The sequence below is a fragment of the Athalia rosae genome, chromosome 4 (genome assembly GCF_917208135.1).
Source record: "Athalia rosae chromosome 4, iyAthRosa1.1, whole genome shotgun sequence".
Lineage (NCBI taxonomy): Eukaryota > Metazoa > Arthropoda > Insecta > Hymenoptera > Athaliidae > Athalia > Athalia rosae.
In genome coordinates this window covers 5609071-5628274 of record NC_064029.1, presented here as the reverse complement: position 1 = coordinate 5628274, position 19204 = coordinate 5609071, and the positions used below count along the sequence as shown (strand labels likewise).

Genomic DNA, 19204 nt, shown 5'->3' with positions numbered 1-19204 from the left:
GTATTCATAACCACATTAGTAACCGATAGACGGTAACCTTCAGCGAAAATCTATTCTCTTAGCTTATAAATAACGTATAAATTTTAAACTGTACGATACTCGCATTACAGCGGATCAACTTTGCTCTCACCTGTGTATTGCCTAAATTTTAAACTTTACTTTGAATCCGGATTCCTCTGCATTGAGCCTACTGACATCGTTACTTCCGTCTTTCAGTGCGTGTTTTCTAGTTCGCTCTGGTTCGCTCTTTTTCCGGTGCGTCAACCCTAAACGAGGTATTGAGGATGTTTTCTCAGCGAACAATCAAACGTTATCTATGCAATCAACCATCGGTTCTATAGACTTAATGCGCTCAAATGCTCACTTGATCAGATTTGCTTAATTCGCGCTAATTATTTTCATCCCCAGTGCAACTGAGTTTTCTAACATGTAACTTCGATTGTAGAGCTCAAGATTTCCTCTTGTTGACTGCTTGGATTTCACTTCTATTCGGCTATCATACTACTGTGGCATAGAGTTCGAGTATAATGTAAATGTTGATCGTGTATTTTTACGTACTTCGTAATCAAACGATAAATTTGAAAGGCATTAGTCGAAGAAATTGGACCAACCTCTCAATCTAGCTCTGACCTGACCTAACCCAACTTTGTTCTGTGTAGTGTCAAGTATGATAATCTGAGATAATTTTCAGAATATGTTGTTTGCCACGTAGACGAAGATCAATTGCCATCATATTCTTTTTCCGGTTCTTAGCACTCACTTCACAATCTTACTGATTTTTTCATTACACAGCTGAGCTTTGACATTGTTGAACATAATCTTGTTGCATTATGTCCTAGTGTCAAGATGGGTAAGCGCAACAACATGATCCCAAATGGGCACTTCCACAAGGATTGGCAACGATTTGTCAAGACCTGGTTTAATCAACCAGCGCGCAAATATCGCCGAAGACAGAATCGTGTTAAGAAAGCCCGCTCTGTTGCTCCCAGGTAATACCTGTTCAATTGTTCCTGTTCTTTAGGACTAATGTGCTTTAACGCTCATTTAGTATTATATACATATTAATTCAACTTCTCATTGACAAACAGACCAGCTTCTCTGCTGAGGCCTATCGTCCATTGCCCAACATTCCGCTACCACTCCAAGGTTAGGGCAGGCAAAGGATTCACCTTAGAGGAATTGAAAAGTGCTGGGCTTAACAAAAAGTTTGCCAGAACTATTGGTATTGCTGTTGATCACCGCAGGCGTAACAAGTCCGTTGAGACTTTGCAGACAAATGCTCAGCGCCTGAAAGAGTACAGAGCCAGGTTGATTCTGTTCCCAATCAATGAAAAGAAGGTATGTATCTTGTTTCGTTTTCTACCTGCTTATGGGATACATAATTTCCTCCACTTGTAAAGAGGATTTTTATACCACATAAAAAAAGCTGTTACAATATACTTTCGATGTTTCAGATCAAGAAGGGAGAGGCTACAGAGGAGGAACGTAAGGTTGCAACTCAACTCAAGGGTGAGGTCATGCCTGTTAGACATCAAGCACCTGCCAAAGCCAAGGCACGCGTCGTTACAGAAGACGAAAAGAAGTTTTCTGCTTACATAACACTGCGCAAGGCTAGAGCAGATGCACGCCTTGTTGGCATTCGAGCGAAACGTGTTAAGGATGCAGCTGAAAATCCTGACGACGTTACCAAGGCTCCTAAGGACAAAAAAGCCAAGAAGTAATTTAGGTGCGCATTTTCGCTTACAATAATAAAGTAATTGAAAAAAAAAGTCAAGCATTATGGTTTGTCATTCCACCAACTGTCCCGTTATTGGGGAGAATAGAATAATAGTTCAGAGTGAATAGAAAGAACAGATAAGTAGCTCATAAGTTCTAAGCAAAAATAATTCAAGATAGACCGAAGCACATTCATAATAGTAGGTAAAAAATTTTCTGAGTTTAGCGGGATGTAGGGGTACTGAAAGCAATTAAAATTCATAGACCCTCACGTTTCATTTTGAAGATTCCCTTATTCCAACGTTACACATAATATTACACGTCATGTATGCATATACCTAAATAGATTTGATATGCTTATTATGAGATTTGATCTATTTTTTGACTTACTAGAGTCAGTAATTGGAGACGTTTCTAACACATATCACAATATGTATGAATGTTACGGATGTGTTACTGACATACAAGAATTTATATCAATTTATGTATTTGAATCTAGTGAGTTTAATTCAAAACCTTTTAGAAAAACCACGCTGCAATTACAAGCATCAAGATGAACCTTGTTGAGCTGACACCAATCATTGAAACATAGTTGGTATTGGTCAGTGACTTTGATCGAAAATATGAGTCATTACATTACGAATTACAAACGTTGCCGACGCAATTGGTTATCGAGTTGTGCCAACTGATGTAAAAATCCTTCATTTGGATAAATATCCCGGTTCTGCCGAACGATTGTAACCGCCTCAGCAGCCAGTAATTGTTTCTTGATCATGAGGTAGGCAAGGACACATGTTGCACTGCGTGATATTCCCATCATGCAATGGACGAACACTTTTCCTGAAGAAAATTATCATATTGTTAGATTATAGGACAGGCTGAAACTTTGCATTTACCTTTTTGCAATATAGCCTCATCAATAAATGCGGAGGCTGTGTAGAAATATTCACTTATACAGATCCAGGGCCGATCAGCTAAGGGTAGACCCAGATACTTTATAGTGGTATCTTTGTAGTAATTCTTGTCAGTATCCACAAATCCAAATCTTTTGCCCTCAGCAGCATTTAAAACGTGTGTTATACCTAACTTTTTCAAGTATTCCTTATTTTTAGCAGTTGCCCTGCAAAAACATGCATAATCAATCCAACTTCAAAACAATAGTATGTAATTAACTGACAGTAACAATGTTAGTTTCAATGATATTAAAGGTAAGGTTTGTTCAATAACGTATGTCATGCAGTGGATATTTGCAATCGGTAACTCAGAATATGGTGATTTCTGTAATTGGAAACCAAAACTCACGCATCCCCGATATAGATGTTTTCATAGACTTCATCGCAGTCAATATCTTTCTGGTTACGCCAAATTGTGCTGTCATCTTCATCAGTGAATCCAGGTAATAGGAGTTGAAAGTTTGTTTTGGTATCGTGGAGAACCTCTACTAAATCCTGAATAGTCGTCTCACCATCGATCAAATGTTTTTGAAAGTCCTGCGTCAAGTCATGAAACTATAATATTACAAATGGGGCACATACTCTTTTGTCAGTGTGTATTTTTACAGCTCAATAAGTAGCACAGTTGTATAACGTTGAAAAAAGGCATCTGAAAATATTCAGGTCGGTGACAGGATTGTGAAGTCATGCACGTAATTATGAAAATTCAAATCCTCACCCGATCCCTGTCCCGCCACGTGCTCTCCATGGCCAAACTCTCAGCATTGACCAATTAGCATCAGTATGAACAAAACTTTCAGTTTCACACTCCGTATAGTGACGTCAGACCCGTCAAATACTCGCGAAAATCGCACCCATTGTAGACCGGAGTCCTTATAAGTGGTCTGTGTTCCGGAGCATCAAAGAGGATGGCAGAGTTAGCACTGACGAAGTCGTTGGTTAGCACCACTTAGCACCCGACTGTAAACGTCGCGAGAACCTTAGCAGCCATGGAATGCGCGTGTGGGAATCTAATTCTACTGTGGAAATATACTCCAGGTGCGCTCCAAACTGTTTACGGTCTATACTAGTCGATTAATAACTATAAATAGAAGACGGCTGGTTTTGCCGATTTGTGTATGTAGTATCCTAGATATTAGCGAACGAAGCATCTATTATGTCTTCCAGACTTTCTTCACATTAACTCACAATTCATTGCACAATAACCGAAGAGAGATAAAGTTCACACTTGGATACCTTTGGTCCTATCGAGTGAATGTTAATGTTCAGCCGAGGGTGTCTTGGGTGCCTACGCTTGCTACACAATTCGGTCGGATGGAATTTTGCTGGTAACGAACGTCTATTCCAGGACTTAACCTGCAAAAATGAAAGGGTGCCCAGGTGGACTTGGGCACCCCTGGGTCCATTACTGTTGCGCTCATTCTGCTCCTCACCTTCGCTCTTTGCCAACGAGTCAGTACTACCATCGCAAGTCCAGGTTGTTATCGCAGGTGCGGGGACTGTTGCTAATTCAGTTGCATATCATCTAGTACAAAATGGGTGGAATGACGTACTTGTATTGGAACAAGCCAGGTAGGTCTACGCAAGCCAACCGTTTCCAAATAATCTTTGACAATGATCAAGTAGATTTTCTTTTAGCGATGCGGTTTTAGTCGATACTGAAGTTTCACCATCAATACATGTTCCGTTCTATCTACAATAACATCTGCATATGAATATTAATTTTGTTAGGGTGGGAAGTGGAACTTCCCATTTTGGTTCTGGGACACTTGGTCTGTTCAAACCCATAGCTCATCGCAATATAATAATGTATAGTATAAAATTATATCGACAATTGCAAGAGATGGGATTTGACATTGGAATGAAGGAATGTGGTAGCATAAACCTGGCACAAACCAAAGATAGACTAATCGCCCTCAAAAGAAGAATAGCTTACAATGTCCCTACAGGATTGTACTGCGAGGTACGCTATCCATGCCCAGCCACTCCGGCTCTTTCACATTCATTCCATGACTTTAGATTCTCGGAAGAGAGGAATTGAAGAGACTACACCCTTATTTACACGTTGATGACTTGGAGGGAGCAGTTTGGGTTCCTGAAGATGCTGTTGCCGATTCAAGTGCTATTTGTCATGCCTTAGCCAAACTGGCAAAACAGGGTGGAGCTCGCTATAGAGAGAATTGTAGAGTACAGGAGGTGTTTACAGAAAATGAAGTTGTTAAAAGTATTCAAACGAACCATGGCAATATCACATGTGAATATTTTGTAAATTGTGCAGGAATGGTAAGTGGCATAAAATACCATTGATTAGAACACGACTCAATGTATGTTTGTATGCTTGTATAGGTGGAAAGTTTATTAAACTAATTATATATTGTAGTGGGCAAGAGAATTAGGCCTGCGGTGCAATCCCCCCGTCAGAATTCCGGCGTACCCAGCAGAACATTTTTATGCAACTACACCACCTATGGTCCCTGAGTTGAATTCTAATTTACCGTGCATACGCGACTTCGATTCATACTCGTATGCTCGTCAATGGCAAGGTACCCATACAGCTCAAGTTCTCACATGACGACTATTTCCATTTTAGTCCTATTCCAGTTAGTACAAGAACTGTTCTGGCTTTAATCAGGTGGTCTGATGGTTGGTTGGTTTGAACGGGAAGCAAAACCAGCTTTTGGCAGAGAAGGGAATGTTCCGGAAAATGAATGGCATCGCCACCTCAAAGATGATCCATCACACTGGAAGCCGCTCTGGGAAAGAGCGAAACACCGTCTCCCCATACTTAGAGAAATGGGAGAGCCTACTATTTATAATTCCCCGGATAACTTTACACCAGACGGCCGTTGGATCCTTGGAGAAAGTCCAGAGGTGAAGAACTATTTCATTGCCGTTGGTATGAATGGAAATTCATTGCAAGGTGAGTTATACATATGTATAAAATCTTCTGAATTACTAACAAACGTGAAAGTTTTAGCTATGATGCACATTGTAGTTGAAACATAGTGTTGGGATATCACCTAATTCATGATGGGCTGAAACTAGGTGCTGGGGGAATCGGTAAAGCTATTGCTGAATGGCTAATGAAGGGGGAACCAACTCAAGAACTACTTCCCTTCAACATACAAAGATTCTTGGATCTGCACAACAACAAACAGTACCTTCAACAGAGAATAAAAGAAGTAGTAGGTCGACACTACGCTATATTATATCCGCACCAGTGCGAATACAAGTACGCCAGAAAATTACGCTGCTCGCCATTGTATTCAGTGTTGGAAGAACAAGGTGCCGTATTCGGCATAAAAATGGCTTACGAAAGACCACTCTACTTTGATTCTACTTACCGAAGTGAGTACTTGCATTGGCTCCCAAAAACAAATTGATACTCGAATACTACAACAGTAAAGTAGAAACTTACGAAGTTTTTAAATTGCCTTTGACTTGATACTTTTGGGTTCATTTCAATGAGAGCAACCTATTGTCCATTGTTATTCTTCAGGAGGTGACAAAAAACCTGAAATGCCACCAGGCAGTTTTTACAAACCAAAATTCTTTGAATTTATGAAAGAAGAATTCCTTGCCTGCCGCGAAGGAGTTGGAATAATTGATATGAGCTCTTTCTCCAAAATTGAGATTACGGTGAGCCACATACGATGACTCAAGATTAGGATTAGGAATTAGACTTTTACGATAACATTCGCTTCTTTGACGAAATTTTGAAATTTCAGTCTAGTCGTTCGGAAGTTGTCGACTATTTGCAGCAGTTATGCTCAAATGATGCTAATATACCGGTGGGCGGTATAGTTCATACAGGTATGCAAAATGAGCGGGGTGGCTACGAAAATGATTGTATGCTCGTTCGTCAAACGGACAACAGCTTTTTTATGGTTTCCCCTACATCCCAACAAACTCGTATCTATCAATGGATGTCAAGGTAAGAGCACACATCATATCAGAATTATAGAGATCATTTACTTGTAAAGCTTGAATAAATGTAATTATTTTTTGAAACATGTTCAGGCATTTACCTTCTGATCGATCGGTGGGCTTGAATGACGTTACCTCGAAATATACCGTAATCAATGTTGTGGGTCCAAAGGCAACTGAATTGATGTCCGAGTTATCCAACTCCGATATTAATCTCTCTCCCTTTACACACAAAGTAAGAAAATTTTTTTTCAATAGGTACACAACTTGAAACCATTGCTTAACACGGTTTTGCAGAAAGTGAATGTTGGATATGCCTCTGACGTAATGGTGATGGCTTTTACGCACACTGGAGAGCCGGGATATTGTCTCTATATCCCATCCGAATACGCCTTGCACGTTTATGCAAGACTGATGGCAGTCGGTGAGGATTACGGTGTGCGCAATGTTGGGGTATTGACACAACGTTTCATGCGAATAGAGAGATTCATTCCTTTCTGGGCTGAGGAGCTGAGCCCATATGTAACGCCATATGAAACTGGAAATGGGTACAGCGTCAAATTAGATGTAAGTTCGTCCTAGTTACTGTTCAGACCCTTTCAATTCAGTACTCTTCGTAATTCTCATGTGTGACCAACCCCGGTGTATTTGTCTGTTGATTGAAACAGAAAGAGTATTTCATCGGAAAGTTTGCACTGCAGCACCAAAAAGAGCAAGGGGTGAGGAAACGATTAATTCTGTTTGTCTTGGGTGGTGAACTGGATCCGAATAAGGACGTTTGGCCATGGGGTGGCGAACCTCTGTATCGAAATGACAGATATGTTGGCACGGTCACATCAGCAGGGTAGGATATTAATGAAACTACGATTAGTGAGATCAATATAATACAGACCAATGTATCAGCTTGACAGATTAAATTAATCTTCAGTTGGAATTGGGCTCCTCTGCAGTTTTTTGACAGCATACTTTTCACTTGATTAGGTATGGGTTTGCAATTGACAAACTCGTTTGTTTGGGATTTATTGGACTGCCGGGACTGAGACAAACATATGATGAAATGAGCCCGATAACAACTGAATTTATAATGGATCCAAACGCTCGCTACGAAGTTGATATTGCAGGACGGAGATTTCCTGCTAAGCCTCACGTTCATCCGTTATCTTCTCCAGCTCTCAATAAGCTAAATAAGAAGTACACACCGACACCAGTTGCTGCGTGTCAGAGTGACATACTGCTTTAAATTTCTATTTGTGTCCTTTTCAAGCCATCATTCGTTCATTAGGATAACATGATTGATCACTGCAATTCGTTTTAAATTAGTAGACAATCATTGTAGGTGGAATTTGTTAGTTTCTATAGATATGAAATTTTACCGTTTTTGTGAACCTGTAGATCGTCAAATTAGATGAATATCAAGCAGAACGAAATGAATGCTTCTGCTGTACATACATTTTGTTTACCATGTTATATTTATTTTAAACAGTAGGTGTCTCGGCAAATTGTGCGAAACAAGCTTATCAGAGCAATGTTAGATCAAGTTAAGCTAATTACAGACTCGGTTACATGTATATAATAAATATGTATTGTATACATATATGCGATTAAGGCAATTTTCAAAAACGAATTACATTTATGATCTATAAAGCAGTCACCCTATGTACAGTAACGCGACAAATCTCATGGCTTAAATGGTTGTAGTCATATTTGTATATTGTTGGTTATTTACCATATAATGACAGTGTCTGGGGCTCATCCGTGGCCTTGGCCAGATATCGCCGTTTTCAGTTGAAAGCTACCTTTCTTCAAAGGTTGAACTATTGAAGGCTAGAATCTGCCCTGTTTCCGGCAATGTTTCCAAAAATTTTGTTCACCAATGCAATTGCGTTCCAATAGCTTGATGCTATGAGATACAATTGAAAGTATAGGTGGATTATGCCTAGAATATGGGTATGAATGTATATGCTGTGGGATAAACCATGCAGAGGGGTGATACAGCATGTGTTGATATCAATACGTTTCTGTTCCAGCTGAGGCAACGATCTAATTAGCCAATGATGTTTCATTATTCGTTCATTTTATACTGCCTCCAATAGTTCCTCTTGCTATATTTACCTTCCGTTTGGTTAATTAAGAATTGCACTAAATCCTTTAAGATGCCCATGATTCCAGTTCTTTAAGATCATCATCAACGTCCTCCGCTTTGGCTTCTATAGAAATTGAAAATAAATGATTGACAATGAGATATGATACATTGCAGAATGCTTACTGATATTTACATCCTGCTTTACAGTTATGAAAAGCGAAACTTACTTGATCGTGCTTTTGAAGGGGCGGTAGGCACCGAAGTGGCTGGAACTGCTGGAAGTTCATCAGTAGATGTAATGCCACCAACTCCTAATAGTTCTTTGTCCAGTTCCTCTTGCTCAAGTTCTTCAAGTTCTCTTTCGAGCTCATCTTCATCCACATCTTGGCCAAATGCTACTGGATTGGAGATCGCATCTGATATCTCTCTAGCTACATCTTGCTGCTCAGCTATGTCATCCATCATATCATGTACTTGATCCACATCCCTGAATCAAAATATAAAAAACTTTTTCGCATTCTTATGGAATGAAAATTACTTTGAATTTCTATCAGAAGCAGGTAAACTAATATATGACACATAATCTGTAAACAAGAGAGAAAAGTTTCTAACATGTGTTGGTGGGCAGCCTTGAGAGCAGCGGCCGCACTGTTCATGGTGGTAAGGACCGCTGTATTGGTATTTGCACCTTCCAGAGCCTCTCTCTGCATTTCGATTGTTGACAATGTGCCATCAATTTGCAGTAATTGTTTTTCATAACGCTTCTTCCTTTTGAGCGCTTGGATGGCAGCTAAAAATGAATCATTTTACAAGTGGAGCTTATCTTTGCTATGAAAAAGAAATTGTTAGTAGATGGACATCGAAGATAGTAAGAATGAAAATTCATGTCCCGTGTCCATAAATCGCTGTGTTGATAGACAAGGATAACACTTATTTTTGAATGAGTAATTTAACTTGTGGAGCCATACTTGATTTCGTTCAACGAAAGACCAATAAAACGAACAACGTCATAGTGACAGCTGATGGTATGCAATATATGGCAAAAGATCAAGATTTGAACATTATAAGAATTTACATGAGCATGGACAGGCGAAGAAAATTCGGATTATTGCAGTTACCTCGTTTATTCGTCGTCCCATTCTTTCTGGCAGTTTGTTTTTCGGTATCAATTTTCTTCTCTAGAAAATCTTGCTTCTTCATAAGCATGTCCTCAGTCTCTCTCAACTTCTGGATTGCCTCGGCAGTTGAAGGAGCAACGGGCTCCTTTTTACCACCGAACACTTTACTAAAGAAACTCATCTTTTTAAGGGATTATACGAGACACCAGATCCTTCAATAGTTTAGTCCTGAATTAAATTATACTTGAAATAGCACAACGCGTCGAAGTCAACGTCGTTTCACTTTGGTCTCTTCCGACCTTCGTTACCGTGCCCCTGTTCGCAAATCCAACCGACAATCGCCATGTTCCCCCCTTCTTGCGTCATGACTCATCACCCGCCCAATGGTACAGAGCTCAGGTGGTCCCTACTGACAGAGTAATCAAAGATGCCCTCTATTACTCATAGTTTAAAGCATGTTTAAAGCTCAAATACATCGCAAATGGCCAAATACTTTATAACCTTCCAAATGAAATATAAAACCACGAGTGGACTAGAGAATAACGAAACCTATCGAACAAACTGACAAGCAAACCGACAAAAAAGTGCCTTACTTTAAGTATTTTTAATTATTATATTGGTTTCCTGATCTCTGTTCCAATATAACTTTTGATATGCTAACAAAGCAACCGAATATCATTCGTATCTTCGAATTGGTGATACAACAAATTATTGACACACCTTCCAATAATAGTGCCAGTGAATGTCACTTCCTGTAGCCATAATATAAAATTGCATCAATTTTATTTGATCCAAAATCCATTTCTAAAATTCAATTCATGCGGTAAGCAGTACTCCGATTCTCAACATTATATATTTATTTCACATATTTTGTCGATGATAATAGTAGTACTAGTTTACATTCAATTGCTTTTATTGGCCAATTATTTCTTCCCGACCACACCATTTTTTTATGCCAATAATTTATATTATTAAGCATATATACAATAGGAAGGTAATCACAGAAACAATGATACGAAGTGAAAGTAAGGGTGAAGCCTCTTCTTGCATTTACTGCACATTGCTAGCCTCCAAACATTTCAATCACACCAACACAAGCATACGAATCTAGGAGTTTTGTAATAGAAGAGTTAATTGGTTTAATGTGATATTTATCTGTTTCTAATATTAATTTTTTTATTTGCTCTTGAAATTTACAATATTAACTGTTTCACCTACGGTATACTTACATAGTATTATACATAAATCGGTGGCCATAAAAAATCAGCACAAACCCATATTTCATGAGGAAATCAATTGATTCTACTTGTTTACGCTGTATCATGTAAACAAATAGCAGGTAACGTCTCACTGAATGAAGCCTATCAAGTCCAGTGAAGATTTCTGGTATACTTCATGACGTTCCACGTATTTAAAATGTACACTTCATTTTTAAATTGAATTCAATATCAACACTGTACAATTCTGCCCATGTGACAAGCCGTCATTATGCAGAAGACGCAAATAATATTCTATTATTTGGAAAAGTTTTGAGCTGATCTAACGATGAAAATGAAAAATGTATCAATATTTTCAGACTTTATAAGGGACAATCAATGAACTGCTTCAACTCATGGATTATGCGAGTAAGGCGTTTTCAAGTATAATCCGAGATATTGAAGGAAATCAACAAATTTTCTGTTCTCTAGCTGGAATATGATAATCGGAGCTGTTTACATCAGCTTGTAATGAATTAACAAATATAGTTGAAATGTTTGATAATAATGATTAATGATGAGGAATATATTAATTCTAATGCACCACTTAAATTATGCATTTTATAAAAATATTACAACTCTTGATAGATACTCAAAACTTCTACAGAGTGCGGCACTTGACAAAATTCTTAGACTGTTTAGTACTCATGGTACGAAAATAAAAGCCTGTATACCCACGTCTGACAAACTTGAGTTAGACCGAACGGGATTTTCGGAGTAAGTAACTCCATTGAAACTGTATCGCTTCAAAATTACCTCTTGGCACAAAATGATCCACCAACGCGTTTGCGAAGAAATAAATTTTCCAGCGGTGTTCAGGAAAATAAAATCTCAAGATCATCCATATCAGATAAAGAGAAATCGTCCGAAAGATCGGAACCATTGATATCATCATTAGGATCATAATCTGCACTATCGTCACCCGAATTATCACCATCTCCGCCATCTTCATCATTATCATCTCCATCATTGCGTTCGTTCTCATCTGCATTGTCTTCGCCGGCAGCATCTCCGTTATCGCCATCTATATATAAACAATTGATAGTATGTTCGTTGATATTTGTAGACTTATAGTCCCCAATGGATGGCTGATTCACAAGAATTATTTTCTAAATCTGATGTTAATAAGTGATATAGAAAACTCACCATCTGCATTGTTATCATCTGAAGCAGAGTTAGAACCATCATCGTCACTAGCGTCAATCTCATCTTCGTCATCATCTTCCTCAGCCTCATCTTCATCATCTCTTCGTCTCCCAACATCGTAAAGTCGGACACAAGATTCTTGAATGCTGTCAAACTCCCCTTGGTTCTCAACTATTGCTATTTGAGTATCGTGTTTATTGCAAGCCAAGTCAAAGATACCTCTTTTGACATCACACGTAGCTAAAAAATATAGTCAGTTTGATCATTTATTTTCAATTCAATTACACGAATAACAATTCTATAAGACGAATCGCATATTGAAGTTTTTATGTTCGGGTGATGTTGCATAGCTGACTTACCAATGCTGTTATAGTCGAGGGCGTCCAAGGTCTTGAATGATGTAACATAGTTAGCTTCATCTTCGCTTTCTTGATCCAGGGATACCGCATAGATAATATTATTGACAGGTGAGAATATGACTTCCATTTGATCCAAAGTGGTCACTGTTTTAAGCAGATGAAATGTTCTGAGATCCCAAACTTCAGTATTAGAAATAACCTCTGTTCCATTAGGATGGAATACACCATTCAAAGTTTGATTAAGTTTGTCAAACTTATGAATTTCTTTGCCAGAGTTTACATCCCACAGAATACCATCACTCAGCACAAGTTCATCATTCATACTAGATGTGGCTCGGTTTTTGGTGTATTGATTTGAAATTGAAGGTGTCAAAGTCGTTAGCAGTTTACCAGTGGCTATATCGTAAATCTAAAACAAATTTAGTTCTATAATATACAGATTATTTGAGGCACAGTAAAAGACAACATCCAAATTTCTTTGTAGTTGGCTTACCGTTGCGTTTTCACCTTGTGTACCAATAATTTTTTCTTGTAGTTTTCCAAATTCTGCATAATCTTCATTGTCTAAAGCTAATTTCATATCAAAAAATGTACCGATACTCCAAAGAGCGGACATAGGTCTTCTCCAAGCGGTTGATGTCAGTAAGAGATTACCCTTCTGACTGCACTCCATGTGGTACACATACGACTCGTGACATTGGTACGTGGCTTCCTCTGTTCCAGTATGGACATTAAACATTTTCACTTCTCCTGTGTATGTACCCAACATTAAGTACTGTTGACATGACTGCAAAGATGAGATACCAGTAATGAGATACAAAGAATTATGGTCGTCACTTCTTATGTATAGAAATTTAGATAAGAACGTACTGAAAATGAACAGCAAGTGAACGTTCCGTCAATGTCTGTGGGCCGGAAAGTTTTTACAGGGCAGAATCGGCTGTAAATATATCGTCTGTCCAGACGACGGCTGTCCATTCCTAAACATCTTCTAGTAAGTCTAACAGCCAAATTTGTTGGAGACGAGTTCTTTGCACGTGGGTCTGGGCACTTGTGTGGTCTGTGGATAGACAATGGTTACTCGATATTTGCTTCGGATGATTACATTCTCAACAGCGATGCTTATTCCCTTGTGTATATCAAAACTCTGAGAAGTTCTTGAACCGAAAATAATTTGCATAGTACTTACTCAAAAAGATTAAACTGTGGGCAGGTTACCATAGGATTTTTGCACAGTGCATGTTGGTTGGTTAAATATTCGGTAATAATTGAGTCCAGGGTAACAGTAGCGATATTGGAGGTAGTAGCTACCCCAGGCCCTCCACCTCCTGGATCTCTCGATATCTGTTTTTGTAAGGATCTGCTGTTGCTTGGTGGTTGTGATAATGCCTGGCAAACTGTTGATGGTGTGGTGGTGGGCTGTCTGTCAAGCTGACATTTTCTACAGGAATGAAAATCACATAATTAGATGATTTCTGGTGGCTTTGATTATTTATTCTTCATATTTGCATGGGTATTTTTGGTTTGAATAAAAACTCACTTTGGATTTATTTGTAGCTTAATTGGTTGGTTCATGCTAGTATTGACAGGAGATTGTCCGAGTGAATCTACTAGCTTAATTCTAATGGGTGTGTTGTTGGGAAGAGGAGATGCATTGGAAGTGGAACCAGTATGGGATATGAACCGAGATGATCCAGAAGTCGGAGTACTTCCAGTTCTCACAGCAACATCTCTTTGGTTCCCTCTGTTTGTATTATATAAGTTGACTGGCGCAACTGGTGAGAACCCCGCTCTTAACTACAAATGGAAGCGTATGAGTTTTTACATTTTGTCATCAGTAGATATCTTCTTCAGCTGACTTCAAAGTAATGGAAATACTTAAAGAGCTCTATTGTCTAGACAGAGAAAATCATAAAAAAATAATGTTACTCACTCCCGTTGAAGCCGGGCTTCTATAATGAAATGCTTGATGAGAAGTGGCAGGTTTCATGACAGCTGATGAGTCTAGGGAAGCCTCTTTTTGCAATGTAGCTGCAGTTTCCGTCAAACCTCTCGCGAGAAAATGCTGATGAATCAGCTGATTTAACTGCTGTTCGTTATACTGAATTCTTGTTTGTGCCACAACATTAGCCTGCCGTAGTAAATATCATTAGAGTATACTGAAGTTGACTTATAGTTAGTACAGTGAAGTGCAGATCTGCTTTGAATGAAATATTCTGCGACTTTAAGCCACTTTTAAAATTTGACATAGTACAGAAATGAATGTCGTACCCTATGTAAGCTTGCCAAAGAAATCTCATATTCGCTACCCGTTGGCTTTGCCTTGCCAGAAACTCTTTCCATTAACTCAAGTGCATATTTTTGGAACATCACGTGTTCTTGCCTCTTTTCTTGTAATATCGGATCTTTCATCAAAACCTGAATTTGACCATCAGTAAACATAGGCAATTTACTGATAATTTGCCTAACTTTTTCACTGCGTGCCAATCCAGCTAATGCTCGACACGCGAGTGCACGGATACTGTCTGCATCTGTTATCGGAGTTTTCACCATCATGAGTTGCAGAAGAACCTTTGTAAACATACAATTAGTGCAATTAATCAATATAATCAGTATGGATGAATAAAAGATGACTGTAGATAATTACCATTATTCCATTGTTAGATCTCACGCTCTCCCACACTTTTTGTATCAGCTCTTCACTATTGTGATTGTTCGTTTTTTTCTTAGCTGAGCCAGTGGATGAAAATCTTGCAAGATTGCCTCCAACCTGGTACCCAAAATGGTAAATTATTACTTAATTTCCACAACAATAAAATTTGAACATTTTAGTGGCCAAACAGTGGCCAAAACAAATTAAATTAAATAAGGATGACAAACCCTGTTGATTGGTGCACAAACACAGTTCACAACGGCCCTCAATGCGGCTCTTTGAACGTCAGGATCAGCAATAATTTCACATTCAGCTGCGGCAAGCAAGAGATTTATAGCCATGGTCATTGACATATCAGGCATGTCGACTCTTTCACATAATAAAAGCATGACTTTTGGCACCACAGAGCATATGGCAATCACGTCCAAACACGAACGTACGGTTTCGGCGCTAGAAGTTGTATTCACACTGCAAATGTGAAATTCTGAGTAAATGCATTTATCATTAATGAATGTAGAATACTACTATTATTTTGCTCAATGCATCTTACCGGCCACTATAATTCCAGTCCCTAGCAAAGGCAATAATTTGCAACAATAAGGTGATGCCACCAAGTCTGTAAAGTTCTTCAACAGGTGGCCACAGTGCCCGAACTGACATTAATTCTTGTAGTGCCTCTACTTTGGTTTGTACTTCTTCACTGCTCAATTTACATGCCTATAATTGAGAGTAGAATGAATTCTTGCCTATTTATTCATGATAACATCAAAACTTAGACAATAGTCTACAGGTATACCTTATAGGGAGGTAGTGATGGCTGCCACGTATCTCTTTCTGTCCTGGCATTTTCCGCCCGTTGAAGTTGTTCGGCTTTTAGATACAAATGTACTTCCATGTACCTTTTAAGTGCGACTGCTACATGTCGGACTATTTGTCTCGATGCGCATTCTTCGTCATCATTCAAGGCTGGATCCTCGTCAATACTTAGTATGGGTAAGGTAGAAATCTAGCATAAATCACGTATTAGATGTATGGATGAAATAATATCAGTAGCAATAATTACATTAAGCATTAGTGTACTTCAATACATCTGAGAATACGCATCTTTTATGTTAGCGAATTACAGAAATTTTTCCTGAATTATTCCAGATATACTTACTACATTGTACAGTTTTCTAAGTCCATCCTGTGCATCAAATTCTTCAAGGATAACTTTGAATGGAAAAGAGAATCCAAAGAACATAGTTGCATGACACCTCCCAGAATCATGACTCCTCTCAAGTAACCATAACGCATATTTCACTAAATCAGTTATTATATGTTTTGGCAAGAGGCAGACTCTTTCCATAGCATCTTCGCAATAAGCGAGATAGTATAAGCAAATAGACACACCAGTTGCCGCTACACTTGGTCGCGGTACGTCTAAAAGTTTTTGTAAACCACCCATGTTCAAAAATTCGATGGAAAATTTTTTGTGACACAATAAAGATGCCAAGTATTTCAATGCTTCAAAGGCCAAACGGCTATCTTTAGTTTCTCGTACATTTATGTACTTTAATATCAATTCCAAAGCATTTTGTTCGAACACATGCCCAAGATTTTCTTGATATTCTCCCATTGGTGTCAGGTACCTTAAAATAAGCATCTGACGGGTTGCTAAAGTTGGTGGATGTATCTGAACATTGCCAATAACGTAAGACTCCATTTCAGCCCAGGAGGAGTTCGAATTACTTTCCACCAATGAGCAAGGTACACTTGTGACTTGAGTTTGCGATCTAGACAAATTAGATCTGGCAGGTGTCAATGTGGTGACCGGTCTTGGAGGTGTGATACGAGAGTTTTGATTTTTTGAGGGGGTGACTTGCAAGTTGGAGTTGCTAGTTGTTCTGGGAATAGATAATGGCGGAGACATAATCTCTGGATAAGAACTGTCACTTGCTTTCACAGGAGTTGAAAGAGCGTTGTCAGAATTATTTTGAGATTTCAACTTTTTATTGGGTGGCAGCTCATCCGGACTATGAGGACCATCTTCTTCATCAGAGCATAAAATTGAGTGTGTAGGGCTTTTTAGTGTTCCATTCTCTCGTTTTCGCTCTCTGACTTTTCGCTTACCAGGAGTACCTTTGTGTTCAGAATCACCTAAGCTATTCCTGTTTTGACCAAAATGAGCAAATGGACGGGCATTAACGGCCGCTTGACGATCTTCCAGTGCTTTTTCTTGTAGTTTATGCAATCTTTGCAACATCAAGGGTACCATTTTACCGTTTTGGTCTCTGAATCCGGTGGCAATATCCTGAACTTCCATTGCAGCAGCTAGCAAACCTGTAGCATAGCTTTGCAAAGGTTCTATACTTTTTTCAGCCCAGGAAAAAAGCCTGTGAATAAGGCCTTCCATATCAGGTTGAAATACTGCCGATGTTTCAAGACCAGGTAAAATATCGAGCATCAAGCGACATGCTGCTATATTCAATTTCCTTACATCCCGACCATTCACACCTGACCGAGTCCAGTACGTATCCCTGAGATAATCATTTATTAACTGTGAAGCAAATAAATCACATTAAGTCTTATAGATTTTTTTCTCCATTCCCTTGACTTAACGAGTGATAGAAAAAACAAATGTAATTTTTTTTAAACCTTACCTTTGTCATGAAATTGTCTTTCTTGAATAACACTTTCAAAATATGGCCAAAATTACATTCTGGGTCTGTGCGAGAAGGGTGTCTTTCATCAAATGGATCAGGATCCATTTTCAAGTAATTCTCTGTTTCAATTTCTATAATTTCAGCTAAACGTTGTAGTGTTGGTATGGGATCATAAGTTGGTGAAACATGGTCTTCTTCCCATTGTCGTAGGATTTGAACCACATCTGTTACCTCTGCGAGTGACTCAACAGTAGCCATAGCTTTCTGTTCTATTGAAATATAAAGTGAAAGAAAAATTAAGGTAGACTGTTGACTAATTATGTTTGGTTTTTTGACTTAACACAAAGTAACAAAGAATGACATAAGAGATCATTCAACTCTAGCTTTCAAACTATATTTATCATACAAGAATGAGTACTCGATTTAAATGTTATAAGCAGAAAGCAGTTTTTATCAATTGAACACTTGTTCCAAAATTTTAGAAGGATCTATGAGAGAACGAGTAACAGACTCTGAATAAATTTTAGGGGAAGAACAACCGTAACACACATGATGAGTCAAAATTTTGACGAGCAATAAATTTTGTAATATTCAGAAAATTATTCAAGCAATATACATGATATGTGAGATACAAAAAAATCTGTAAAAATATAATCATCAAATATGGAGCAATGTATATTTAAAAGAATCAGTACAAAGGGTATGACACAATAATTTATCACCAAATAGACATGGTGTATTCCAGAACTGTAACATCTACTTAGATAAAATATATAAGGACTGCAATGTGATAAGTATGTGACATATCTGTGCTTGTTAAGTACTGTACAGAAATGTTGCTGAATGTACAGGTTAGGTTAAACTATTATTTTCGTCTATGACCGGTTATGACAGCTTTTAAAAGTATACTTTACTGATTACAAATACGTATAGTATTGTCTTCGATGTTTTCTTTTAGCTACTAACATATTTTACCTTTATTTATATAAAATAGTTGTTAAAACGCAGATGTAGAGTTAATCGTCACTAAACACAAGCTTCGACTCTCAAACGCGGTCTGCACAATGCACATGGCCAAATTCATGAACACTGTTTCATTCACTTTTCATTTGCATGTGAGGAGTCAAATATTGTTTAAAACAACTGTTTCAATTAGTATGCAGTCACTAGCTGGCGGATGATAATCTTATTTATGAACCAGTAAATCATATATAAATTTTAATGATTTATTATAACAAATTGTCTCATATTTCATGTAAGTTAATAAATAATTGTAAAAATTTCTGACGTTTCGCGGTAAATAGCCAAGATGACCGCCCTTTTCACCAATAAAAACAACGGATTGTCA

At 38.2% G+C, this 19204-nt stretch overlaps 5 protein-coding genes across 8 annotated transcripts; 2 read left to right on the top strand and 3 right to left on the bottom strand.

Moving 5' to 3' along the window:
- Positions 1-122: 122 nt before the first annotated feature.
- Positions 123-2082, top strand: LOC105692706 (60S ribosomal protein L13). The gene is made up of 4 exons (XM_012412083.4): positions 123-275; positions 840-989; positions 1089-1338; positions 1455-2082. The coding sequence occupies exons 2-4, from the start codon at positions 847-849 to the stop codon at positions 1719-1721; spliced, it is 660 nt and encodes a 219-aa protein (XP_012267506.1). The 5' UTR covers positions 123-275; positions 840-846; the 3' UTR covers positions 1722-2082.
- LOC105692707 (dual specificity protein phosphatase 3) lies at positions 1990-4054 on the bottom strand. Of its 2 annotated transcripts, XM_012412086.4 has the most exons (5): positions 3906-4054; positions 3388-3629; positions 3019-3206; positions 2613-2836; positions 1990-2556 (listed from the first exon to the last, which is right to left on the bottom strand). In XM_012412086.4, the coding sequence occupies exons 2-5, from the start codon at positions 3415-3417 to the stop codon at positions 2360-2362; spliced, it is 639 nt and encodes a 212-aa protein (XP_012267509.2). In that variant the 5' UTR covers positions 3418-3629; positions 3906-4054; the 3' UTR covers positions 1990-2359. The 2 variants fall into 2 exon arrangements, with proteins under 2 accessions (XP_012267509.2, XP_048509903.1); XM_048653946.1 differs by lacking the exon at positions 3906-4054 and having other exon boundaries at positions 2667-2836; positions 3388-3529.
- On the top strand, positions 3566-8843 carry LOC105692704 (pyruvate dehydrogenase phosphatase regulatory subunit, mitochondrial-like). 3 transcript variants are annotated; one of them, XM_020856152.2, is made up of 13 exons: positions 3566-3707; positions 4018-4241; positions 4308-4632; positions 4689-4952; positions 5050-5212; positions 5302-5589; positions 5715-6017; positions 6169-6308; positions 6398-6603; positions 6690-6831; positions 6894-7163; positions 7265-7440; positions 7578-8843. In XM_020856152.2, the coding sequence occupies exons 3-13, from the start codon at positions 4381-4383 to the stop codon at positions 7834-7836; spliced, it is 2463 nt and encodes an 820-aa protein (XP_020711811.1). In that variant the 5' UTR covers positions 3566-3707; positions 4018-4241; positions 4308-4380; the 3' UTR covers positions 7837-8843. The 3 variants fall into 3 exon arrangements, with proteins under 3 accessions (XP_020711811.1, XP_012267503.2, XP_048509877.1); XM_012412080.4 differs by having other exon boundaries at positions 3837-4241; positions 4401-4632; XM_048653920.1 differs by having other exon boundaries at positions 4018-4632.
- On the bottom strand, positions 8047-10164 carry LOC105692705 (charged multivesicular body protein 4b). The gene is made up of 5 exons (XM_012412082.4): positions 9798-10164; positions 9292-9469; positions 8907-9166; positions 8709-8803; positions 8047-8532 (listed from the first exon to the last, which is right to left on the bottom strand). Exons 1-4 carry the CDS (start codon positions 9976-9978, stop codon positions 8745-8747), a joined length of 678 nt encoding a protein of 225 aa, XP_012267505.1. The 5' UTR covers positions 9979-10164; the 3' UTR covers positions 8047-8532; positions 8709-8744.
- Positions 10165-10955: 791 nt separating this feature from the next.
- LOC105692742 (DDB1- and CUL4-associated factor 1) lies at positions 10956-18973 on the bottom strand. Its single transcript, XM_012412158.3, has 16 exons — positions 18832-18973; positions 17854-18125; positions 16371-17750; positions 16008-16217; positions 15762-15928; positions 15439-15679; positions 15206-15328; positions 14830-15129; positions 14492-14689; positions 14099-14355; positions 13748-13999; positions 13429-13618; positions 13052-13345; positions 12559-12967; positions 12200-12439; positions 10956-12077 (listed from the first exon to the last, which is right to left on the bottom strand). The coding sequence occupies exons 2-16, from the start codon at positions 18112-18114 to the stop codon at positions 11869-11871; spliced, it is 4731 nt and encodes a 1576-aa protein (XP_012267581.2). The 5' UTR covers positions 18115-18125; positions 18832-18973; the 3' UTR covers positions 10956-11868.
- Positions 18974-19204: the final 231 nt, after the last annotated feature.